Source organism: Lissotriton helveticus, chromosome 8, assembly GCF_964261635.1.
Source record: "Lissotriton helveticus chromosome 8, aLisHel1.1, whole genome shotgun sequence".
Lineage (NCBI taxonomy): Eukaryota > Metazoa > Chordata > Amphibia > Caudata > Salamandridae > Lissotriton > Lissotriton helveticus.
This window is the reverse complement of record NC_136069.1, coordinates 1,246,277,792-1,246,304,507: the sequence shown is the minus strand read 5'-3', so window position 1 is coordinate 1,246,304,507 and position 26,716 is coordinate 1,246,277,792. Positions and strand designations below refer to the sequence as shown.

Genomic DNA, 26,716 nt, shown 5'->3' with positions numbered 1-26,716 from the left:
TGATTTCTTACCTGTAATGAATATGCTACTTACCAGTATGCATCTGTTCTTGGCATGTAGGGCTGCTAACATTCATATCTATTGCATAGATCGCCGCCTAGTGTTGGGTCCGGATGATTGCACATTGTTGTCCTGGAAGAGTCTTCGAAGTATCACGAGATAGGTGGCTCCTCCCCTGGACTACCGTGCGCATGGGCATCGACTCCATCCCCAGATTGTTTTTAGCCATTGTGGCAGAGATGGAGTGAAATAGTGTAAAGGATGTCCATGCTAATGATTGAATGCAAGAGAGTATCTGCAGCCGCTACGGGCACCGGGGAGGAGGGTGGGCGATATGAATGTTAGCAGCCCTACATGCCAAGAACAGATGCATACTGGTAAGTAGCATATTCAGTTCGAGGCATGTGGGCTGCTAAATTCATATCTATTGCATAGAATACATAGCAGTCCCTCCATTAACGGCAGTTGCCCGTGCGAGCTGCAGAAGTCTGAAAGAGTGTCTTGAGAACAGCCTGTCCTACAGCTGCTTGCTGCTTGGAATGCACATCGACACAGTAATGTTTGGTAAATGTGTGCGGTGTAGACCACGTGGCTGCTCTACAAATGTCTTCCAAAGGAATGTTCCCCAGGAAGGCCATGGAGGCCCCCAACTTGCGTGTGGAGTGCGCCCTTGGGGGTATTGTTAAAGTACGTTTAGCTTTTTGATAACAGATTTGAATGCACTTAACAATCCATCTGGCTATTCCTGCTTTGGAAATAGGGTTGCCTTTGTGCTGTGCCGAGAAGGCAACAAAAAGTTGTTGTGTTTTCCTAAAGTGTTGTGTTCTGTCAATGTAGTACATCAACGCCCTCCGAACGTCCAATGTATGGAGCATTCTTTCCGCTACTGTTTGTGGGTTTTGAAAGAATGCGGGCAGGTCAATAGTTTGGTTGATATGAAACTGTGACACCACTTTCGGAAGGAATTTGGGGTTAGTGCGTAGTACTACCCTGTTTGAATGAATTTGTATGAATGGCTCCTGGATTGTGAGCGCTTGCAGCTCACTAACACGCCTGAGCGATGTAATAGCAATGAGAAAAGCCACTTTCCATGTCAGGAACTGAATTTCGCAGGAGTGCAGTGGCTCAAAAGGTGGGCCCATCAGCCTAGTGAGGACCACATTGAGGTTCCACACTGGAGCTGGTGGTGTTCTCGGAGGAATGACTCGTTTCAGTCCCTCCAGGAAGGCTTTAATGGCAGGCACCCTGAAAACAGAGAGATGCTGCCTGTTCTGGAGATAAGCCGCTATGGCGGATAAGTGTATCCGAATGGAGGCGTACGCTAGATTGCATTTGTAAAGATGTAACAAATAGCAGATGATGTTAGGAATGGATGCATCCAGCGGGTTGATATTGTGTTCTGTACAGTAAATGACAAACCGCTTCCATTTTGCTGCATAGCAAGCTCTGGTAGTGGGCTTTCTCGCCTCCCGTATGATATCCATGCATTCAGGAGGCAGGTTGAGGTAGCCATACTCTAGGACCTCAGGAGCCAGATGGCCAGGTTGAGCTGTTGCGGATCTGGATGCTGAATGTCGCCATGGTTCTGCGTCAAGAGGCTTGGAGAGAGATGCAGCCTTTGATGCGGTACCACGGAAAGTTCTAGAAACGTGGTGTACCATGGTTGGCGTGCCCACGTTGGAGCAACCAGGATGAGCGTCATCGAGTGTTGCTGTAGCTTTCTTGCCACCAGCGGAATGAGAGGCGCTGGGGGAAAAGCGTACGCAAATCTGCCTGACCAGTTCATTTTGCGTTTTCCCTTGTGGCAAAGAGGTCTATCTGTGGATGACCCCACCGTTGGAAGTACGGGTGTAGTACTGATGGATGTATCTCCCACTCGTGCATTTGATGGCTGTATCTGCTGAGCAGATCCGCCATCTGATTGTCCTTGCCCGGGAGGTGTTCTGCCATGAGGAAAATGTTCCTCTGAATGGCCCACTTCCACATGCTCTGAGCCAGATGAGACAGCTGTGGCGAGTGAGTACCTCCCTGTTTCTGGATGTAGTACATGGCTGTCATGTTGTCCGTCCGGATCAACACGACCTTGTTGCACAGATGTACTTTGAAGGACTTGAGCGCCATGAAGATTGCCATCAATTCCAGGTAGTTGATGTGCAACTTCTGTTGCGGAGTTGTCCACAGTCCCTGCACCGTGTAGTGGAGCACATGAGCTCCCCACCCTTGGAGAGATGCGTCCGTTGTTAGGATAATCTGTGGCACAGCCTCTTGGAACGGTCGTCCCTTGCAAAGGTTGTGTGGATTCCACCAATGCAGAGAGTTGTATGCCAGACCGGTCACCAACACTAGGTCTGTCAGTTGTCCCTGAGCTTGTGTCCACTGATTTGCCAAGCATTCTTGGAGCGGACGCATATGCAACCTTGCGTGCGGGACTATGAAGATGCAGGAGGCCATCATGCCTATCAACTGCATGAACACTCTCGCTGGTAGTGAGTGTTGCGGTCTGAACCTCTGGATCAGCAACTGAATGTTGCCGATCCTGACCGGGTTTGGCTGAGCCATAGCAGTCAGGGTATTTATTGTCGCGCCCAGATACTGCCGCACATGGGCTGGTTGAAGGTGCGACTTTGGGTAGTTTAGCGAGAACCCCAGACTGTGAAGGAGGCGAATAGTGTGGGACATGTCTGCGGCGCACTTTTGTTCCGACTTTGCCTGAACGAGCCAGTCGTCTAGGTAAGGGTAGACATGTATGTTCTGTCTCCTGAGGTGCGCCGCAACTGTCGCCAGACACTTTGTAAACACTCTGGGGGCAGTGGTCACTCCGAAGGGTAGGACTTTGAACTGATAATGCCTGTTTTGGATGGTGAACCTGAGGTATTTTCTGTGGGATGGGTGGAGTGGTATGTGAAAGTAAGCATCCTTGAGGTCCAAGGTTGCAAGGAAGTCCCCTTGGTTCAGCAGGGGAAGAATCCGCTGCAGTGTAAGCATGTGAAAGTGTTCTGACAGGTTGAGGGGGCGTAGATCCAGAATGGGTCTGAGGGATCCGTCCTTCTTTGGGATAAGGAAGTACAGGGAATAGACCCCTGTGCCTTCCTCCTCCACTGGTACGAGCTCGATTGCGCCTTTTTGCAGCATCACCACTACTTCCTGTTGCAATAAGTGCAAGTGCTCTGCCGACATAGGACGTTGTCTTGGGGGAATGTTGGGTGGAGTGGAGGTCAACTCCAAACAATAACCGTACTGGATAAGCTGTCTTACCCACCTGTCTGTGGTGATGGATGTCCAGACTGGCAGGAACTGCTGGAGTCTCCCCCCGACAGGTGTTGGATGGTCGGGGGGCAGTGACAGAGTCACTGTTTGTTGGCGGCAGAGGAACGGGAGTTGTTGTTTCCTCTGCCTCTGCCCTTGGCACTATTACCTCTGTAACCCCCTCTACCCTGCTTGGGGTACGAGGATTGTGCGCCACCTTTCGTGAATTGTGTTTGTTGACCCAAGTGTCCTCTGGTAACACCGCGTGCACCTGAGCGACGAAAAGTGTTCCCCCTGAATTGTTGAGACTGAAGCGCCCCCATGGACTTAGCTGTCTCATTGTCCTTTTTAATTTTCTCGAAGGTGGTGTCAACATCTGGGCCAAACAGTCTGTCAGGATTAACGGGCTGGTTGAGTATTGTTGTCTGAATGTCAGGTTTAAACCCTGATATGCGAAGCCATGCTTGGCGCCTTAACATGACGCTAGTGTTAATCGCCCTAGCCGCTGTATCAGCCACATCAAGTGCATACTTTATTGCAGCGTTTGAAATGAGCTTTCCCTCCTGTATGAGCATTTCTGCTGCCTCCTTAAACTCATCAGGTAAGTGTTGAAGGAGCTGTTCTAGGGTGTCGTAATGCGCCCTATCATATCGTGCCAATAGTGCCTGTGTGTTTGATATACGCCAGATATTGGCAGCCTGCGCAGCCACCCTTTTGCCCGATGCCTCAAGCACTTTTGACTCCTTGTCTGGGGGAGGAGCTTCACCCGTTGTCTGGGAGTTCGCCCTTTTGCGGGCATTGGCGACCACCAACGAGTCCAGAGGCAACTGTCCCCGAATATATGCAGGGTCCCCAGGTGCTGGTCTGTATTTCTTTTCGATACGTGGGTTCACCACTCTCGCCCTGGTAGGTTCCTTAAAGATCTCTGGGGCATGCTTAAGAACACCTTTTAGCATAGGAAGTGTTTTAACTGTTCTTTCTGAGACAGAGAAAGTGTCAAACAAAAAATCTTCTTCCACCGGGTCAGCATGCATGTCCACATCATGATTCGCAGCTGCCTGCTCTATCAAGGCATTAAATGCCGCTGAATCCTCAGTTGGGGATGTACGTGCACCAAAACCCTGTGGGTCCTGTACCACCTGATGGCCTCCCTGGTCACCAGTGTCGTCATATGAGTCCTGTTGTACATCAGGGTCATTGTCAGCTGGGAAATTGTACTGGTCATCCTGGTTATCGTCCTCTCCCCCTGATTGGTTGGGGGAAGGTGATGGACTCCTCCTTGGTGGATGCTGAATAGGTTCAACAAGGGCAGGAACGTCCTGTGCCGGCCTTTTCTTTTTCAGTGGAATGACATAGGATTCCAATGGTTGGGAAGTGATCTTTCGTTTATAGAGGGTTAATTTCCCGGTTTCGGCATCGATGTAATGCTCAGAGTGTTCTTCTGAGGCTTGGTGTCGATCCAATCGGCCACTTTGTATCGAAGGTTCTGACGTTTCAGCGATCTTCGGCACCGATTTGGTTGCAAATGCCTTCGGTGCCACCTTCGGCGGCAGAGTGTAGAGAAGCTTGGTTGAAGTCTTCGCAGGTACGTCCACTGGTTTCGGAGCGGACGGCGTGTGAGTTGACGACGAAGCCTTCTCCCGAATACGTTTGAGGGAGTCAGCGACCTGCTTTGTGAATGAAGCGGAGGGTTTGGTAACCGATGCCCCATGTCCGCCACTATCGGAGGACCTCCGTGTCGACAAGGTGGCCGCCGACGAATCTTCGGCTGCAACGGTCCGTGCCTCCGTTGTAGGCTTAGGCGCCGATGCCGTTGCTTTAGATTTGGGGTCTTTGTGCCGATGCGTAGTGCCTCCGGACTTCGGGTGGTGGTCCTGTGCTGACTTCGCTTCGACCGGGCGTTTGCCGGTCGGCGCCGCAGTCGCGTCCGAAGGTGTTTCGACAACTTTAGTGGACTTTGCCGGCGTAACCATGCTCGACACGTGATGGACGACCTTCTTCGAGGACGGGTCCTTGGCCACTTTCTGTGGCGCTGTCGACTCGACAGCCTTCTTCGACTTCGGAGGGCCGGAGGGCGACGGAGTCGATGAGGGAGCAGGCTTTGTCATTTTTGATGGGACGTAGGCCATTTTAGGTGTCGTCGAATCCGAAGGTTTCGGTGGGACGTCGGCCATCTTTGGTGCCGTCGATTCCGAAGGTTTTGGTTTCGGTTTCGATACGCGCAATGGCGTCTCCGCTGGTGTGTCCGTGGCCGGGCCAGAAGGCGGGGCCGGGGATAGCGGTTCAGGGTCGTGGGTAAGGCCGAGTGGCGATCCCGTGACCTGTGGCTGAATCATGTAACTTTCGGGGCATAGCTCCTCCTCCGAGCTATCTTCCGCGGCCCCATAAACTTCTTCGTCGTCCCCTACCTCCTCGACGTATTCAAGGTCTTGGCTCTGTCCTTCGACGTGTTCTTCGGGATCGCCCTCGACCTCCGTCGACGGTGGTGAAATCTGAAGATGATGGCTTCGGCCTTCTTCTGCGGGGTCGTCTAATATGTCGTCGGGTGCCGGAGCCGCTCGCCGGGCCTCGAGGCGCGCCGGAGCTTGAGCGTTTTCTTTGACCTGAACTTTGAGCAGGCCATGCAGTTGTCCTCGTTGTGGTCCGGCGAGAGGCATTTGTTACAGACTGGATGCACGTCGATATGTGGGTATTTGGACCCACAGACGGGGCAGAACTTGAACGGACTTCGTTCCATGGTAAGATCGTCGGGGTCTTGCTGCGACGAGAGGGCCTCGATGTCCGAAGAGTTACTCGACTCCGCAGAAATCCGACCCGAAGAGTCGGATGAAGCTCGAGACCGCACGCGAACAATACCGACGCAGGTACGAAGGCCTTTTGGCCTTAAAGAAGTACGTTTTTTCGATTCCGACAAGGAGACGTCGAAACCACATCCGAACCCAATGGCGGAAAAAAACAATCTGGGGATGGAGTCGATGCCCATGCGCACTGTAGTCCAGGGGAGGAGCCACCTATCTCGTGATACTTCGAAGACTCTTCCAGGACAACAATGTGCAATCATCCGGACCCAACACTAGGCGGCGATCTATGCAATAGATAAGAATTTAGCAGCCCACATGCCTCGAACTCCTAGTTCTCAATCGGGTAATCTCCATTAGAATCAAAAGCACTTAATAGTCCCACCCACGTGTTTGGCCCTCAGAGCAGTTCTTTCTAAGTCATTGTAACGAAGACACCAGGGCCGCAGAGGAGAGAGCGTCTGAGAAGGAATGGTGGGTCTCTAACACGAGTGTGCCTCCCTCTTTACACCCCCAGAACGAGTGGTCATCCGAAGGAGAAGAACTGTGGCACACATACAAGGAGGATGAAATCGAGTATGGCCCCTTTAAGAATCCGAGCCTGCCCTACAGGTTCACGACCCCGGATGACGCCAGCCTGACTGGATTGGAGAAAAAGGAGGAAGAAGAAGCTTCGGCGTGTGATGTCACCGAGGAGCGTTTGGTGTGCCTCGGAGAGCCGGTGAATCGACGTGGTGATAGAGAAGGACGGTTTCGGGACCCCGGGAATCTGAAGAAGAAGGTTCCGGCGCCTGGAGGCCAACGTTTCCACGCTTCGCCCAGCCACACTCAACCAGGAGGAGTGTGGCTCACACAGGTGCGTCGGCGTGTGTCGGGCTGGTTGGGCAGGCGGGGAGAGGCTGTGACCGAGAACTCCCTGTAAAGCGCAGAGAATGCGTGTATAAATTGTACATAGAGTTCACTGGCATTCCCCCCTCCCAACACTACCCTCACCTTCCCTCACTGACTTCACCCTGTGAGTATTGGAGTGTAACATAGCAGTATATACACTTGTGCACTGGTGGATATTATTCCCTTCACTTCACCCGGGTCCTATAAGCGGGAATTAGAAAGTCAGAGTGTCGTCCTGACATTGGTCTGTCTTTTCTTTTCGCATGTCCCACGGAGGAGTGCCATCCTATTTTTCTTGGAGGACCAAGGGCATACCAGAGGAACCAGCAAACACGGATCCTGCTTCCTTGTCCCGGGAAAGACTGACCTTGAGAAAGAAAAAAACCCTTGGAAAAATAAAACCTTATCTTCCCCGATCTAGTCTCCGTGCCCTTCCTTCTACCCCGCCACAGTCACATTTTCTTTGCCTTACTTTGGAAAGGCCAGGAAGCACATGGGGCCCAAATGTAAAATTTTGCAGCCTTAAAACAGGTTATATTGCCAATTGAACAAGTTACTTACCTTCGGTAACGATATATCTGTAAGAAACAGTAGTTAGTATTAGATTCCTTACCTTAGATTCCTTACCTTAGAATAACCCCAGGCGTCAGTCTGGATCCGGAAACTTTTGCGTAGCAGTACCCCTGCGCGTCGGTAGGCGTCGTCTGCAGGCGTCCCCTGCGGCTCCGCGTCGTCGGCGTCGTGCGCCGTGATGACGTCGCTGGAGTATATAGACGCCGCCTCCGCGCGCTGACGTCAGTTCTTTGCACACAGCTTTTCCGCGCCAGAACACGCAGAGCCATGTGAGAACCAACACTGGTGCCATTTGAAACTAGGGCCCTGAAAGGGATGTCCCTAACCCTAGGTATCAGTTCGCAGAACGGGGAGGATGGGCGGGGCGGTAAGGAATCTAATACTAACTACTGTTTCTTACAGATATATCGTTACCGAAGGTAAGTAACTTGTTCATCTGAAAGAAACAGGTTAGTATTAGATTCCTTACCTTAGAATAGATACCCCAGCAATACCAACCCCGGTGGTGGGTCTGCGAACCAATACAACCTACACCAGAAAGTCCTGGAGGACCGAACGGCCAAAGAAGCCATCCCTCCGGACTTGACTGTCCAGGCAGTAGTGCCTCGCAAAGGTGTGCAGCGAGGCCCACGTGGCCGCCTGGCAAATGTCCTGCAAAGGGACTCCCCGGCCCAGGGCAGTAGTAGCCGCCGTGGCCCGAGTGGAATGGGCCCTCAGCCCAACAGGAGGCTCCTTCCGAGCCAAAGAGTAGCATGCTTTGATGCACAGGACGACCCACCGAGAGATGGTCCGTTTCTGTACCGCCCTTCCCTTCTTCTCACCCACGTAGCCAACAAACAGTTGGTCATCCACCCGGAACTGGCGTGTGCGATCCATATAGAATGAAAGCGCACGTTTTGGGTCCAGACGATGGAGCCGCTCTTCATCCTTTGAAGGATGCGGAGGCGGGAAGAAGGAGGGCAAGGTGATGGACTGCCCAATGTGAAAAGCAGAGACTACCTTGGGCAGGAAAGAAGGTCTGGTCCGAAGAACCACCTTATCAGGATGAACAGACAAGAAAGGAGGTTGAACAGAAAGAGCCTGGAGCTCACTCACTCTCCTGGCAGAGGTGATGGCTACCAGGAAGGCCGTCTTTAAGGTGAGAAGACGGAGAGGACAGGAATGAAGGGGCTCAAAGGGAGCGCACATCAGGAAAGTCAAAACCAGGTTCAAGTCCCACTGAGGCATCACGAACGGAGTTGGAGGATACATGTGCGTGATGCCCTTTAAGAATCTTAACACAATAGGGGACTTGAACAAAGATGGCTGATCAGGTAGCCTCAAGAAGGCGGAAAGGGCAGAAAGATAGCCCTTGATAGTGCCCAGAGCAGAGCCCTGCTGGGCAAGGGAAAGGAGGAAGAGGAGAACCTCAGACAGAGGGGCAGAAAGGGGATCCACAGCCTTTGCTGTGCACCATGCCACAAATCTGTTCCACCGGCAGGCGTATACCGACTTCGTGGAGGGACGCCTGGCTGCCAGAATGACATCACAGACTTCAGGAGGCAAGTCAAATGGCCTCAACTGTCGCCGCTCAATCTCCACGCATGGAGGTGGAGACTGGACAGGTTCGGGTGGAGGACCGTCCCCTGCTGCTGCGACAGAAGGTCCTCCTGAAGGGGCAGGCGGATCGAGGGACCGACTGTCATGCTGAGTAGCTCGGGATACCAGTACCTTCGAGCCCAGTCCGGAGCCACAAGGATAACTTGGGCCCGGTCGCGCCTGATCTTCTTCAGCACTCTGGGCAGAAGTGGTATAGGCGGAAAGGCGTACAACAGACCGCAACTCCACTCGCGCCGAAAGGCGTCGCCGAGCGAGTGCCGTCTTGGAAACTCCAACGCGCAGAACTGATGACATTGCGCGTTCTCTTCTGTGGCGAATAGATCTAACCAAGGCTCTCCCCATTGCTGAAAGAGGCCTCTCGCCACATCCGAGTTCAGACGCCATTCGTGATCCACCGAGCACCGACGGCTGAGTTCGTCCGCCCTGGCGTTCAGAGAACCTGCCAGGTGTTGAACCGTCAGAGTCACGCCCTGACGTTCCAGCCATTGCCAGAGGCGCAGAGCCTCTTGGCAAAGGGTCCACGACCCCACACCGCCCTGTTTGTTGCAGTACCACATGGCGGTGGTGTTGTCCGTGAACACCTGCACTACACTCCCGTTGACAAAGGGGAGGAATGCCTTCAGTGCTAGGCGAATCGCCCGCAGCTCCAACATGTTGATATGGAGCCGGGACTCCGCCGGAGACCAGAGGCCTCTGATCTCCGCCTCTCCCAAGTGGCCACCCCAGCCTTGGAGGGACGCGTCCGTCACAACCACGTGCTCCGGTTGGGGAAGGGAGAGGGATCTGCCCCTGACCCAATCGCGGTCTGTAAGCCACCACTGCAACTGTCTCGCAGTGCCCTCCGAGATCAGGACATGGTCGGATAGGTTGCCCTGATGCTGGGCCCACTGAAACTTCAGGTCCCACTGCAGAGCCCGCATCCGCCATCTGGCGTGATGCACCAGAAGGATGCAGGAGGCCATCAGCCCCAGAAGCCGCAGCGTCAACCTGACCGAAACCCGGGATAACGGCTGAAAGATGGGAATCAGAGCCTGAATATCCTGGACCCGCCGTTCCGGAGGGTAAACCCGAAACTGCGCCGAGTCGAGAACCGCTCCGATGAAAAGGAGCTTTTGAGAGGGACACAGGTGTGATTTCGGCACATTGATGGAAAACCCCAGCTCGTGCAGGAGGTCTGCCGTCATCTGAAGGTGGTGGACGACTGTCTGGGGCGAGCCCGCCTTCAACAGCCAGTCGTCGAGGTAGGGGAAGACTGAAACCCCTAACCGGCGCAGATGAGCTGCGACCACCGCCATCACTTTCGTGAACACCCGTGGGGCGCTGGTAAGGCCGAATGGGAGCACGATAAACTGAAAGTGCTCGTGGCCTACCGTGAACCGCAGGTAACGCCGGTGGGCCGGCAGGACGGGGATGTGAAAGTACGCATCCTGCAAGTCCAACGCTACCATCCAGTCTTGTGGGTCTAGAGCAGCCAAGACCTGAGCCAAAGTCAACATCTTGAACTTCTCCTTCCGGAGGAAGCCGTTGACGTTCCGTAGATCCAAGATAGGACGCAGGCCTCCCTTGTCCTTCTTGGGTACCAGAAAGTAGTGGGAGTAGCAACCACACCCTACTTCTGGCCCAGGAACGCGCTCGATGGCCCCCTTGGCCAAGAGGGCCGTAACTTCCTCCTGCAGAAGTGTCAAGTGGTCCCCCGACACACGGTGGTTCTGCGGTGGCATGGCTGGAGGAGTGGACTCGAAGGGGAGGGCATAGCCCCTTCGGACAAGCTGCAGCACCCACCTGTCCGATGTTATCGCGCGCCAGCGGGAGTGGTGATGGCGAACCCTGCCACCCACTGGCGTCACGTGAGCCCGAAAGCTCGGACTAGGAAGGCTTGGATGCCGCAGCGGAGGGAGGCGTGGACTGACCACGACGCTGGCCTCTACCGCCACCACGGCGGAAACCACGGGCGCCACCGCGCTGGGGAGCGCTCTGCGCCGCGTGGCTGGCAGCACGTGTGGGACCTCCTCTCCCTTGGCCACGAAAGGGCCGAAACGAACCCGTCTGCTGGCGCTGGGTCTGGGTCGAGAGACCCAAGGACTTGGCCGTGACCCTGGAGTCCTTGAAGCGCTCCAGCGCGTGGTCCGCTTTGTCACCAAATAGGCGACTGCCATCAAATGGCATGTCCATAAGCGTATTTTGGACGTCTGGTGAGAAGTTGGCAGATCTCAGCCAGGCATGGCGACGAATCGCCACCGTAGTGGACATGGCCCGTCCCAGTGAGTCCGTGGTGTCCAGACCACAACGGATCGAGTACCGCGCCGCATCCCGGCCTTCAACAAAGGCCCGGGTGAGCTTGTCCCGCACTTCCTGGGGGCATTGCGGCAAACACTCCTCGACCGTATCCCACAGGGAGTGGGTGTAGCGGCCCAAGAGGCACGCGGTGTTACAAGACCGCAGTCCAGCACTCAAAGAGGAAAACACTTTTTTTCCAAATTGGTCGTACCTCTTTGATTCCCGGTCGGGCGGAGCCGACGGAAATGCGGACTGCGAAGTGGAGGCCTGGATCACCAGACTCTCCGGGGAGGGATGGGTGGACAGGAAGGCAGGGTCGTCCGCGCAGGGACGGTGACGCCTGGCAACGTTCCGGTCAACCGGCGCACCAGAGGCGGGCCTGGACCAGGTGCCCAGAAGGACATCCGTCAGGGCCTCATTAAACGGCAGCAGAGGCTCCTGGGGGCATGACTGCGGTTTAAAAACTTCCGTCAGGATATTCGGTTTGACCTTCGCGACGGGGAGCTCAAGGTGTAAGGCCTTGGCAGCCCTCATCAGGACCACCGAATAGGCAGCACCCGCCTCGGACGCCACAGGGGACGGAGAGACAAACCCAGGGTTGGGCGACTCGTCCAGGCCACTGGCATCACCCAGATCACCTACCCAGTCCACATCGTACTGGCAGGCACGGGATAGAGGGTCCTCAGACCCCTCCCAACCCTCTCCATACTCCTCCTCGTCATACCCATATTCTGGGTCGACGATATAGACATCGGGGTCAACGGGCCCCATCGGCGTCGGGTCCGGCGTCGGCCGACGCCGGTCCGGCTCCGAGTCCGGAGTCGGGGAGGAAAGGGGGGTGGCGCCGCGCGGCGTCGGTGCCGGGGACCCGACGCCGGCCGGAGCCGACGGCGGAGTCGCTGCACCACGCGGGGGCGGTACCACGGGCTGGCCCACAGGAACCGACGCCGGAGAGGCCGGGAGACCAGCCGGCGACGAACCAGAGGGAACCAGCGGCGCCGGGGCCGGAGCCACCGGCGGCGCCGGGGCAGGAGCACCCGAACCGCTCGGGCCCCCAGACGGGACCGACGGGCCCGCAGGCGCCGAAGGCCCCGCCGGAGAAGACCTCGCCCTCATAGCAATGAGGAAGGCCTCGATCTCCTCACGCGACGCGCCTTCCCCAGGGACCGACAGGTGTGGGGTAGACGGCGTCGGCGACCCATGCGGGACCGCGGGGGTGGGGTCACCCGAGCCCCCGGCCGCAGCACGCGGGCGTCGGGGGGAGTCGGGGGTGCGATGGCGACGCCCCGACTTCTTGTGCTTACCTGACGAGCCGGAGGAATGGTGGCGACTCCCGGAGCGCCCATGGCGGCTCCGCGACCGCTCCCTCGACCGCTCCCTCGACCTCCGACCGGACCGGGACCGCTCTCGACGCGGGGCCGACAACCGGAGCTCGAGAAGCTTGCGGGACCGCTCCCGCCTAGCTTTTCCAGTCAAGGCCCGACAGTCGACGCAGGACTCCACGTCGTGGTCCGCGCCCAGACACCGGAGGCAGAGTCGATGGTGGTCGGTGACCGACATCAGGCGGTCGCACTCGTCACAACTCTTGAAACCGGGCATCCTACCGGCACCGTAAAGATCAATCAGTTAACAAAAAACTTGGTCAAAAGACCGGAGTACTGCTCTTCGGATCTGCGCTAACTGGCGCGGAAAAAAGAAGAACTGACGTCAGCGCGCGGAGGCGGCGTCTATATACTCCAGCGACGTCATCACGGCGCACGACGCCGACGACGCGGAGCCGCAGGGGACGCCTGCAGACGACGCCTACCGACGCGCAGGGGTACTGCTACGCAAAAGTTTCCGGATCCAGACTGACGCCTGGGGTTATTCTAAGGTAAGGAATCTAAGGTAAGGAATCTAATACTAACCTGTTTCTTTCAGATATATTGAATTGCTTTCAAATTTAGAAGAAAAAAAGACATAAGCCTTTAAAGGTCACTAGAAATAAATAAAAAGTGGCCTTTTAAAAGCATCCTTCACAAACTGTTTTTATTTCTTTTTAAAGTAAGAGATAGGAAAATATATTGAAATGGAGCTGTATGGGGTGCAACACTGAAACAAATGAGAATAGGATACAGCGCATTTAAGGGCCCCTTGATTTTGGCAAGGGTTGGAATCGACTCCGAAGTAGAACGACTTCGTAAGCATGACCCATAGGCACAATGATGCCATTGTGCCTACTCGGGAGACTAACTGTGGCAGAAAGGGGCAGAGTCCTGCGTGGAATTCCAGGGCTGCTTCTTGGATGTGCTTAAGGACTTACAACATGAAGATGACCTCGAGAGCGGAGCAGGGACCTACCTTTTAGACTTGACTGATCCTGGTGTAGAGTCTTGCAGTGGCCACAAAGAGCTTCATTTCACAGTCTTGAATGCTTTAATACACAATTACTGCAGGCTTGGAGTTACGGTCCAACTCTAGGCACCACAAGTAAACCACATGGGGGTCTGTCACTGACATTGTTTGTGACATTCCCCTAAGGCCATTTAGATTTAGGAGGTGGCATAGTTCCCATGCACCCTGAGGTTTTTTAGAATTGTTACTAGAAAGAATCTCAAAGAGATGGGAGTTACCGCCAGACCTGCATCTGTTGGCGTGGAACGAAATGAACTGGTGTCCACGAGCATTGGTGGCGCATGTATAGACCCACACACCACATCTGGGCTGAAATGATGTTGCAGCGGACCCACCAGTGCCACCTGCTGGCGCACAAGGATACGGCTAAAGATTTTCCAGATCCAGTCTGACACCTAGGGTAGTATTCAATAGGTGTGAGGAATCTGTAGTTAAAAGTCTCTATGAGAACCCATTGCTAAACCAGGCATGTGCAATTTGAACACAGACTGGTTTGGGAATGTCAATTTCATTTGTGATGCGTTCTGTATACTAACATGACTTATTGCAGATTCTGTGGGTAGCAAAGCAGCCTGCCTTATGAATATTAATAGATAGGTCTCAGTTTGTGACGATCTGTCTTTGGCTGCACATGCAGTGATGGAAGCCTGCAAGGTACAGCAGACATCCGTCCCTGCATTTGGATTCCCATACAGGAAACATTTTTTTCTTTCTTGTTTCTCTTCTTTCTTAAAGCAGCCCCTGTCCACTAAGGGAACGAATGCTGCATTTTTGGTTAAAAAATAAATACGTTTTCTGTTTGGGAAGCTATCAGGGAGAATAGGCCGTGATCCACAAACAACTCCAACTTCCATAGTGTTAAAAAAGAAACTATCATTATAGGCAGAAGAAAGTGCCTTTATTGTTGCCTGTGCATAACATCCAGCAGTAATGCTGATTAGGCTAAGTAGACAACTCTGATCTTAAACCATGTGGTGCTCATTTGAGGACACTAGAAAATATTTTGTATAAAGTCTGATGCCTATAAATATTTAAAAGGAGGATCATCAGCAGCCCAAGTACCCTTTAGAAAAATGATTTTTAACCAATAAAAATGATCAGATTTTTTTCTTTTTACATTAAGGATTATTTCATAGGACCGGACCATACCTGGCACACCAGAAGCATTATCCGAAGTTCCAGAAAGGGATTTCAAAGCAAACTCTACATTCTTCCTGGGAAATCCCATATCCATCAACTGAATTACAATAGGTAACGGCGGAATGGGTGATTGTTTCCGCTTCTTAACTTTAGCAGGTTTTATGTGCTGAACTGTGACTGGTGTTGTAGCCTCACTGGAGCTGCAGCAGTCTTCAAACAATGGAGATGAAGGATGCGTGGATTCCACTGCAAGGTACTGGCATACAGCTAGGGCAGCGGCCTACAGACAGAAATTGTGGTAAGAATCAATGATAGGAAAAGTAACTAAGTAGATTACAGTCATCCACAAAAACATACTTTATCAGACAATCTTCACTCCGGATAAGGGACAACAAAGCAGTACCCTAGAATATGCAGACTTTATATCAGGCAACACATGATGAAAGGATGTGAGATTAACATGAGCAGTAGTAGGTGTTATGCTACCCATAATACTGACATTTCAGTGTTTTAATGTTTTTATTTTTTTAACATATGGTAATTTGTGATCTTGGTCTCCTACTGTAACATCCCTTTAACAAAGTTTTTCTATTTGATTTCTTTGACTCTATTATAAGTATCAGTATTCTGAGCCTTGCTAGGGACGTTAACTGTCACTGGGTAATGCATTCAGCTATGCCCTTAGTCTAGTAATATTTCCATCAGTTACCAATTGGCATATCCAGAGGCCATCCTTTGCAGGCCAGAGCAGTTTGGCATTGCCATGTAATACTGTGTCCAGAATTATTGTCTCAATTCTTACTGGCCCATGGGATGTAAAGTTGTGTGGCTCATGGGTGATACTTTGCACAACATCAACTAATAGTGCTAGAGGATTGTAGAAAGATGAAGAGAAACATAATGGCTGGCCATAAGGCCAGTCAATCAGTTACATTGGACTAATATAACCAGACAAAGGCCACAATAAAACATAGGCACAGTACAGACTACATGAATATTACTTACATGGACAAGTCAAGAAAATAATATAGGGTGCCTAAACAATATAAACATGGTTTGTGTGCTGCAAAAGCCGCTAAAAACAAATTTCTTCCGAATGTGTTGAAGATGTTATGCAATCAGTACATATGGCCCAATAATATTGGAAAATTCTTGACACTACATACGAAAAGAGGAAAAAAAATGTGTTGGGACAGGAAGTCGTCTGGATGGCTCCGGAGAACGTGCTTCCCATCCTTATGTTGATCTCCTGACAAGTCACTTAAAAGTTATGTGGGTTTTATTGAACTCTAACTCAGTGAACATGATAATCACACATGTCCACTGAGGGTTTTCCCGTTTACATGGATTGAGACACTAGATCTTGGCTCCAAGGCCGAGGGGGCATGTATAGTACACCCCACTTTTAAAGAATGGCTATTGTCCTCTCTAGGCAGGCTGTGGTAGACTTACTGGTAAAGTCTGCGCAGTCTCATGTGTGTATTAAGAACCAGTGGGTTCACTGGAAAAAGATTGTGAGTCATTGTGTATAATGCGAGTGGAGCAGGTATATGTTCAGCTGGACATTCCAGCTCCCCAGTGGCCCTCTCTATTCTTAGTTGCAGCTTGGTGGGTTGGGGTATGCACTAGCTCCAATCTGTATTTAACTAAGACTCCCTCTGCTGGGACAACTCACTCCCTTTCTACTGAGTGATGGTCAGGGCCACCCGGTGTGGAGGTTATTAAAATTCTTCTCAGGGGGATAAAACATAGAGGTACCAAGAGACTGGGAGACCCCTTCTCATATGTACTGATCACAGACTGATTATGCAGTGAAAATGCAGGAAATATGCCCCAGGATTGGAGGGGCATCCAGGATGCAAACGTAGCAGGCCATCTGAATGGTTTAGCCTGTCACTCAGAGTGTGATAAAAGTCATGCCCTCATCAGCCAGGTGATTGTTCAAGGCTTTCCTCTTTTCTGATGAGGCAACCACAAGTGGTCGCCGAGAAAATAGAAATCCAGGAGTGGAATCCAAAGGTTGAATTGTCCTTTCCGATCCGGGGACAGAGTTTGAACTTGAGGATCTTGACGGATCTACGACGGCTTTCTTCACCACCCCTGAACTTTATCTCTACTGATGAGGGATATAAATCACGAAACCCGGGCCATGTCTCGGGTCTAGAGATTACCGAACTTTCTAGAGCGGATTTGCACCAACCAAGGTGATACACTTTGAACTTTCCGGTTTCCTGTGCTACTCGCACTACTAATCCCAGAATGCTGAGGGGCGATCCGGTGGAGAGGCCAGCAGTGTCGCGCCCATCTTTGCTTTTTACTTAAGGGCTTTTGCAAGACTCCAAAGCCGACTGGCTTTTTGGGAAACGCACCTGCGTGCCGAGCAGGCAACGAAGCCCTTGACGGATCTACGGCGGCTTTCTTCACCACCCCTGAACTTTATCTCTACTGATGAGGGATATAAATCCCGAAACCCGGGCCATGTCTCGGGTCTAGAGATTACCGAACTTTCTAGAGCTGATTTGCACCAACCAAGGTGATACACTTTGAACTTTCCGGTTTCCTGTGCTACTCGCACTACTAATCCCAGAATGCTGAGGGGCGATCCGGTGGAGAGGCCAGCAGTGTCACGCCCATCTTTGCTTTTTACTTAAGGGCTTTTGCAAGCCTCTTGCTTTTTGGGAAACGCACCTGCGTGCCGAGCAGGCAACGAAGCCCTTGACGGATCTACGGCGGCTTTCTTCACCACCCCTGAACTTTATCTCTACTGATGAGGGATATAAATCCCGAAACCCGGGCCATATCTCGGGTCTAGAGATTACCGAACTTTCTAGAGCTGATTTGCACCAACCAAGGTGATACACTTTGAACTTTCCAGTTTCCTGTGCTACTCGCACTACTAATCCCAGAATGCTGAGGGGCGATCCGGTGGAGAGGCCAGAAGTGTCGCGCCCATCTTTACTTTGAACTTGAGAATGTGCCTCTGTGACTGGATTACCAGTCAAAGGAATTTGCCAGTCTGACGGAAGGACCTGGCTGCTGCTTCTCAGGCGAGGCATCAGAGCAGAGACATAGCTTTTCTGAGCCTGTGGAGGCTTCTGTCCTTCGAAACACAAGGAGACTTCAGACAGCTGCTCAACATAAGGAATCTTGCTGCACATCAACATTGAGGGAGACGTGGGAAGCTGCATGTAGATACTGAAAACTGCTTTGCCCTTGACCCCTTCCTTGTGCTGTGGGAGGCTATGGTTGCTTCCAGCTACCATCTGTAGCTGGGGGAAGAGTGCCGTGTTGAAAAACCTACCATATGAACCCTTTGCCTGCCCCAGGACTTGCATAATCTTCAACTTTGCCCTTGCTTATCCCTTGCTTATCCTGCACTGGTAGCAAGAGGCACTGTCCCTGTGGGTGCCCTGCTATTAGAAGATCTAGACTGACCAGTGGGCTCTGTGGTACAGGCTCTGTTGTGTCACCTGAGGTTATCAGGATGGACTGGTACCCTGGCTAGCCACTAACTTCTTACATCTGGCCCAGTGGCCACCTGTCTAGTGGGACTCCGGTAACTGTGCCAAGACACCAACCACCCCTATCCAGACTCTGACACCACAATTGAGGTGTCCTCGCCAAAGAAGGGTCGGCACTTCCGTTGTTTTGGGTGGTGGGGCGGTGAGCAGATTTCATATCAACTGCTGAAACCCTAACACTACATTATAAGTATTAGTACCATTGTTCTAGCTTTAAAGAGTACCACTGTGCAAAGTGGTCTGTTTAATGCAATGTTAACTGTGGTTTTCTAGGGCTTAGTGTGTAGGAGCTATATTAGTATTTGGGGTCAGAATTCTGGCGCAGAGGGTTGTTGAGACTTCAGGTATTTATTATGTATCCTATTTAGCTTGTGTGTATTAAAGTATTTTTCTTTTATTAAGTAAAATGACCGGACATTCATCCTACTAGCTGGTACTTCAGTGTAAACTATATTCTAAATGTCTAACCCACCTCACACCTCCTTGAGTAAGCCTAGGACTGCTCTGTCTCGCTACCCTGAGAGAGTCAAGTATTGTAGAGGAGTACTTGGTTATCCAGTTTGGGGTCCAATAATACTGTGCCCCCAATACACCAGCGTTGAACAACTCCAACTTATTCATGCCCGGGACCACCGTGGTGAGCATGCAAGATGTTTTATCTTTCTATTTTGGAACATGATTTCCAAACATTTTGTGTGCCTGCATGCAGGTTAATTATGGTATTTGTGAACCACCGTGTATCCAGTAACAGCCCATTTGCTTTCAAGGTAAAACTTGATGGTGTTTTTCTCATACTCCTGTGAAATGGTTACTTTAGAAAAAACAAGAATTAATCTTTTACACAAGGCATAAAATCTATAACAAAACATAGAATGCTCAAGCTTTTTGAAGAAGGGTCACAAAATTACCATTTCAATTTTATTTGTAGGTGAAAAAAGTGCTCAAAACCTTATAACACAATTAAATGTTGGGTAGAAATTTACACTGAAACAACCATAACATTACCTCAAGCTCTTGTCTGTCAAATATAGCCTTCACAGGTGAAGGCTGGGTGCCAGCGATTAGTAGCTGCTGCAAAAGAATCATTGGGGGCTGAGGTCCTTCCGGGGACATATCTCCAATGTCTGGGGAAGCTGCTGCAGATTCTTCTGAGAAAAATTAAGAAAAAATAAGGTGTTTTTACTGTTTCGTCCATTAATTGGTTTTGCAATCAGTTTGCAACAGAATACGACACACCACAAACATTTCTTGTACATGACCATGTGGTTGAGATGCTCCAGTTACATAAAAAAATATATATAGTGCTTGAATACCACTTGGGGTTGAGGAAATATCAAAAAGATATTATATTGATAATTAATAAAGGAAAATTACACAAGACAGACACCGAACATCAAGTAAAAAGCAGTCCTTTAATAATTCATAGGAGAATGTCTGCAGATAAGTGGGCATGGGATTCATATCCCCGAATCCTACATCGCACGTATGTGCTGACGAAGAATGTTCACCTGACAATTTGATTAAGCTACAAAACTGCTCACAGCTTACTGGCTTTCTTGTCGTCACCAGTCAACTCACTTCCGGGAGATGCCACTCCTTCCACTGAGTCCATGTTCTAGCCCTCTACCTACGGATCTCTGTACAATCTTGTTTCAAAACTCACCTCTTAGCTCTCACAGATCTTATAATATATCTCCTCCACAGGACTAAGGCTCTGCTTTCATATTTCGTGACCAATCGACGCAGTAGCCATTATTAGTTTTTTCTACCACTCAATGAATTTCGCTCTTTCAACACTCTAGCCCCCAATGCACATTGTCTTCTAGAACATTACTATCCAATTCTCAATATGCTCTTTAAATTTTCTCTTTCCTCCCTTCCTACTTGCTGCTTCCAGTTTCTTTCTCCTGTCCAGTCCACTGTAATTTTCCCTTTCACCAATCCTTGTCCACTCTCTCCTGGTTTACTGTTAACTCTCCCCTCCAGTAAAACCTGACTCAAACACCTCAATATTTGGTGACCCCCCTCTCCTGCAGTTGTCAATCACAGCCTGCTGTATGCATTTAACTTCCACTCGAAGGAATAGGAAAATAGTTGCGCAATGCATAGGGAACACTAAGGATAGGGTTGGAGAGGGGAGTATGCTTATCTCTGTGTAGTGCATATCCCCACAACTTAGTTTACAACTTAATAGCACGGACGTCTCTGCTTCAACACTAAGATCTCAGGCTCTGAAAGACTGCTTTGCTAAGCATGGAAGGTAACTGCCAAAAGTCTACAGCCATTGTTTAGCAAATGGAAATATAATTATAAGCCAAATGGAAAACAATTTATCATATTGAAAAGATACTCCTTACACCATAATTGAGCTGTAACTCATGTAAAGGTCCAACTACCTGCACCCACAGTGTGACGCAAAGCAAGCAATAAAAAAGTATCTACACTGACAGGGGCAAACGGTGGGAGTGGATTTATGACGTAATGGTGGTGCTGCAGGGAGAATTAGACCATTATACATTTCTATATGTGTGGGTGCTGCAAAGCCATAGATGAAGGCTACAGACAAGATATCATCAACATTTTGGGATTTAAAGCAAAATGCACCTCAAAAACAATACTGCAATCACACTGCCAATATGAATGTAAACTGCAGAAATACAGTAAAAATGTGACTGATTACTTGTTCCCGTTGTCATTGTATCCCTACAATATATTTTGTCAATCAATTTTTTAATTTATCTAGAAACAAATTATAGTTCCCAGTAAAGGCACAGATAACAGCAACCCATCAGCTGCATGGGGTGAATATCCAGCTGGTGAAGCACAAGTTACTTACTTGTGTAACGATATATCTGTAAGAGACATTAGTTAGTGATAGATTCCTTACCTTAGAATATCCCCAGGCTGATCCGGAAAGTTTTTCTGATAGGCAGTACCTCTGCGCGCCAGTCGGTGGCGTCCTGCGGCTCCGAGTCCGTCACTGGCGTCGTGGGCGCCGAGATGACGTCACGGAGAGTACTTAGGCGCCACCCATTCGTGCTGATGTCAGTTCTGTACACAAATATTCCGCGCCGAAAAACAGAGCCATGCCAGACACCGACAAATGGTGCATAAAACTAAGGCCCTAAAAGGGGATGTTCGCAGAACGGGGAGGATGGGCGGGCGGTAATGAATCGATCACTAACAAATGTCTCTTACAGATACATCGTTACAAAATTAAATAACTTGTGCATCTGAAAGAGACACGTTAGTGATAGATTCCTTACCTTAGAATAGATACCCCAGCAATACCAACCCTGGTGGAGGGTCTGCAAACAGGATTACACCAAAAAGTCACGGAGCACAGAACGGCCAAAGAAGCTGTCTCTCCGGACCGGACTGTCAAGGCAGTAGTGCTTTGTAAACGTGTGCAACGAGGCCCACGTAGCTGCCTGACAAAAATCCTGCAAGGGGACACCGCGTCCCAAGGCAGTAGTGGCTGCAATAGCCCTGGACGAATGAGCACTCAGCCCCACAGGAGGCTCCTTCTTGGCCAATGAGTAACACATTTTGAACCCACCGGGAGATGGTCCGTTTGTGCACGGCCCAACCTTTTTTGGCACCCACGTAGCCAACAAAGAGCTGATCATCCACCCCGAACTGCTCTGTACGCTGCAGATAAAATGCGAGCGCACATTTTGGGTCCAGACGGTGGAGCCTCTCCTCTTCCCTTGAAGGATGTGGAGGCGGAAAGAAGGTGGGCAAAGGGATTGTCTGCCCGATGTGGAAGGGCATGACAACCTTTGGTAAGAAAGAAGGACGGGTCCTCAGAACCACCTTGTCTGGATGGACAGAAAGGAAAGGAGGTTTGGAAGAAAGAGACTGGAGCTCACTCACTTTTCTGGCAGAGGTGATAGCTACCAGCAAAGCCGCCTTGAGAGTAAGAAGACATAAGGGACAGTTATGGAGGGGCTCAGACAAGATTCAAGTCCCACTGAGGTATTATGAAGGGCACCGGTGGAAACGTATGCGTAATGCCTTTAAGAAAACGGTTAACAAACGGGGACTTAAAATGAGAAGGCTGATCTGGAAACCGTAGAAAGGCAGAGATGGCCGAAAGATAACCTTTGATAGTGCCCAGAGCAGACCCTTGCTGGGCCAGAAAGGGAAGGAACAGAAGGACATCAGAAAGAGGGGTAGAAAGGGGCTCCGCAGCCTTTGCTGTGCACCATGCCACAAATCTGTTCTACCTGCAGGCATATACCGTTTTGGTGGAGGGACGCCTGGCTGCCAGAATGACATCACAGACTTAGGGAGGAAGATCGAAAGGGGTCAACTGTCGCCACTCAATTTCCACGCAAGGATGTGGAGACTGGACAGGTTCGGGTGGAGGACCGTTCCTGCTGCTGCAACAGAAGATCCTCCCGAAGAGGCCGACGGATCGGGGGATCGATGCTCATACTGAGTAGCTTGGGATACCAAACTCTTCGAGCCCAGTCCGGAGGCACAAGGATAACTTGGGCCCGGTCGCGCCTGATCTTCTTCAGCACTCTGGGAAGAAGTGGTATAGGCGGAAAGGCGTACAATAGACCGCAGCTCTACTCGCGACGAAAAGCATCTCCGAGCGAGCACCGCCATGGAAATTCCAACACGCAGAACTATGACATTGCGCGTTCTCTTCAGTGGCGAATAGATCTAACCACTGCTGAAAGAGACCTTGCGCCACGTCTAAGTTCAGACGCCATGCGTGATCCACCAAGCAGTGGACAGCTGAGTTTGTCCGCCCTGGCGTTCAGAGATCCTGCCAGGTGTTGAACCACCAAGGTAATGCCCTGATGTTCCAGCCATGTCCAGAGGCGCAGAGCCTCCTGACATTGGGTCCGGGACCCCACTCCGTCATGTTTGTTGCAATACCACATGGCTGAGGTGTTGTCCGTGAACACCTGCACTACACTTCCCCGGACAGAGGGAAGGAATGCCTTCAGTGCAAACCGGATCGCCCGCAGCTCCAGAAGGTTGATATGGAGCCGGGACTCCACCGGAGACCAGAGGCCTCTGATCTCCGCCTCTCCCATGTCGCCTTCCCATCCCAGGAGGGACACATCCGTCACCACCGTGTGCTCCGGTTGGGGAAGGGAGAGAGATCTGCCACTGACCCAATCGCGATTCATGAGCCACCACTGCAACTGTTGTGCAGAGATCTGGACGTGATTGTCAGATTCCCCTGATGCTGTACCCACTGGAACTTCAGGTCCCACTGCAGAGTCCGCATAAGCCACCTTGCATGTGTCACCAGCGGGATGCAGGAGGCATCAGGCCCAGAAGCCGAAGGGTCATCCTGACTGAAACCCAGGATAGAGGCTGAAAGAGTGGAATCATAGCCTGAATATCCCGGACTAGCTGTTCGGGAGGATAAACCCGGCACAGCGTTGAATCCAGAACCGCTAAGATGAAGGGGAGCTTCTGAGAGGGGCTCAGGTGCGACTTCGACAGATTGATGTAGAACCCCAGCAAATGCAGGAGGTCGGCCGTAGTCTGGAGGTAGGTGACAACTGCCTGGGGCGAGCCCACATTCAACAGCCAGTCTTCGAGGTAGGGGAAGACTGACACCCCTGACCTGCACAAATGAGCTGCGACCACCGCCATCACATTCGTGAACACCCGAGGGACACTGGTAAGGCCGAAGGGGAGCACGGTAAACTGAAATTGCTCCTGGCCTACCATGAACCGCAGGTAGCGCCGGTGGGCCCGCAGGATGGGGATGTGGAAATAGGAGTCCTGCAAGTCCAACGCCACCATCCAGTCTCCAGGGTAGCTAGGACGTGAGCCAGAGTTCGCATCTTGAACTTTTCCTTCCGGAGGAATCAATTGACGCCCCGGAGGTCCAAGATGGGGCGTAGGCCCCCCCTTGTCCTTCTTGGGGACCAGGAAGTAGTGGGAATAACAACCACTCCCTACTTCCTGACCAAGAATGCGCTTGATGGCCAAGAGGGCCGTGACCTCCTGATGAACAAGTTACTTACCTTCGGTAACGATATATCTGTAAGAAACAGTAGTTAGTATTAGATTCCTTACCTTAGAATATCCCCAGGCGTCAGTCTGGATCCGGAAACTTTTGCGTAGCAGTACCCCTGCGCGTCGGTAGGCGTCGTCTGCAGGCGTCCCCTGCGGCTCCGCGTCGTCGGCGTCGTGCGCCGTGATGACGCCGCTGGAGTATATAGACGCCGCCTCCGCGCGCTGACGTCAGTTCTTTGCACACAGCTTTTCCGCGCCAGAACACGCAGAGCCATGTGAGAACCAACACTGGTGCCATGTGAAACTAGGGCCCTGAAAGGGATGTCCTTAACCCTAGGTATCAGTTCGCAGAACGGGGAGGATGGGTGGGGCGGTAAGGAATCTAATACTAACTACTGTTTCTTACAGATATATCGTTACCGAAGGTAAGTAACTTGTTCATCTGAAAGAAACAGGTTAGTATTAGATTCCTTACCTTAGAATAGATACCCCAGCAATACCAACCCCGGTGGTGGGTCTGCGAACCAATACAACCTACACCAGAAAATCCTGGAGGACCGAACGGCCAAAGAAGCCATCCCTCCGGACTTGACTGTCCAGGCAGTAGTGCCTCGCAAAGGTGTGCAGCGAGGCCCACGTAGCTGCCTGGCAAATGTCCTGCAAAGGGACTCCCCGGCCCAGAGCAGTAGTAGCCGCCGTGGCCCGAGTGGAATGGGCTCTCAGCCCGACAGGAGGCTCCTTCCGAGCCAAAGAGTAGCACGCTTTGATGCACAGGACGACCCACCGGGAGATGGTTCGTTTCTGTACCGCCCGTCCCTTCTTCTCACCCACGTAGCCAACAAACAGTTGGTCATCCACCCGGAACTGGCGTGTGCTATCCATGTAAAATGAAAGCGCACGTTTTGGGTCCAGACGATGGAGCCACTCCTCATCTTTTGAAGGATGTGGAGGCGGGAAGAAGGAGGGTAAGGTGATGGACTGCCCGATGTGAAAAGCAGAAACTACTTTGGGCAGGAAAGAAGGTCTAGTTCTCAGAACCACCTTGTCTGGATGAATGGACATGAAAGGAGGTTTGACAGAAAGAGCCTGGAGCTCACTCACTCTCCTGGCAGAGGTGATGGCAACCAGGAAGGCCGTCTTTAAAGTCAGGAGACGGAGAGGACAGGAATGAAGCGGCTCAAAGGGAGAGCACATCAAGAAAGTCAGAACCAGGTTCAAGTCCCACTGAGGCATCACGAACGGAACAGGTGGATACATGTGCGTGATGCCCTTCAAGAATCTCGTTACAATAGGGGACTTGAACAAAGATGGCTGATCAGGTAGCCTTAAGAAGGCGGAAAGGGCAGAAAGGTAGCCCTTGATAGTGCCCAGAGCAGAGCCCTGCTGGGCAAGAGAGAGAGAAGAAAGAGAAGAACCTCGGAGAGAGGGGCAGAAAGGGGATCCACAGCCTTTGCTGTGCACCATGCCACAAATCTGTTCCACCGGCAGGCATATACCGACTTTGTGGAGGGACGCCTGGCTGCCAGAATCACATCACAGACTTCAGGAGGCAAGTCAAATGGCCTCAACTGTCGCCGCTCAATCTCCAAGCATGGAGGTGGAGACTGGACAGGTTCGGGTGGAGGACCGTCCCCTGCTGCTGCGACAGAAGGTCCTCCTGAAGGGGCAGGCGGATCGAGGGACCGACTGACATGCTGAGTAGCTCGGGATACCAGTACCTTCGAGCCCAGTCCGGAGCCACAAGGATAACTTGGGCCCGGTCGCGCCTGATCTTCTTCAGCACTCTGGGCAGAAGTGGTATAGGCGGAAAGGCGTACAACAGACCGCAACTCCACTCGCGCCGAAAGGCGTCGCCCAGCGAGTGCCGTCCTGGAAACTCCAACGCGCAGAACTGATGACATTGCGCGTTCTCTTCTGTGGCGAATAGATCTAACCAAGGCTCTCCCCATTGCAGAAAGAGGCCTTTCGCCACGTCCGAGTTCAGACGCCATTCGTGATCCACCGAGCACCGACGGCTGAGTTTGTCCGCCCTGGCGTTCAGAGAACCTGCCAGGTGTTGAACCGTCAGAGTCACGCCCTGACGTTCCAGCCATTGCCAGAGGCGCAGAGCCTCCTGGCAAAGGGTCCACGACCCCACTCCGCCCTGCTTGTTGCAGTACCACATGGCGGTGGTGTTGTCCGTGAAAACCTGCACTACACTCCCGTTGACAAAGGGGAGGAATGCCTTCAGTGCTAGGCGAATCGCCCGCAGCTCCAACATGTTGATATGGAGCCGGGACTCCG

General features: G+C 51.7%; 1 protein-coding gene across 1 annotated transcript in view; it reads right to left on the bottom strand.

Moving 5' to 3' along the window:
• The window catches only part of HERC2 (HECT and RLD domain containing E3 ubiquitin protein ligase 2), a 1,611,099-nt gene that overhangs the window by 949,444 nt on the left and 634,939 nt on the right, over positions 1–26,716 (bottom strand). Inside the window, 2 exon segments of the mRNA XM_078658234.1 lie at positions 14,928–15,198; positions 19,445–19,587. Coding sequence (XP_078514360.1) covers positions 14,928–15,198; positions 19,445–19,587 — 414 coding nt within the window.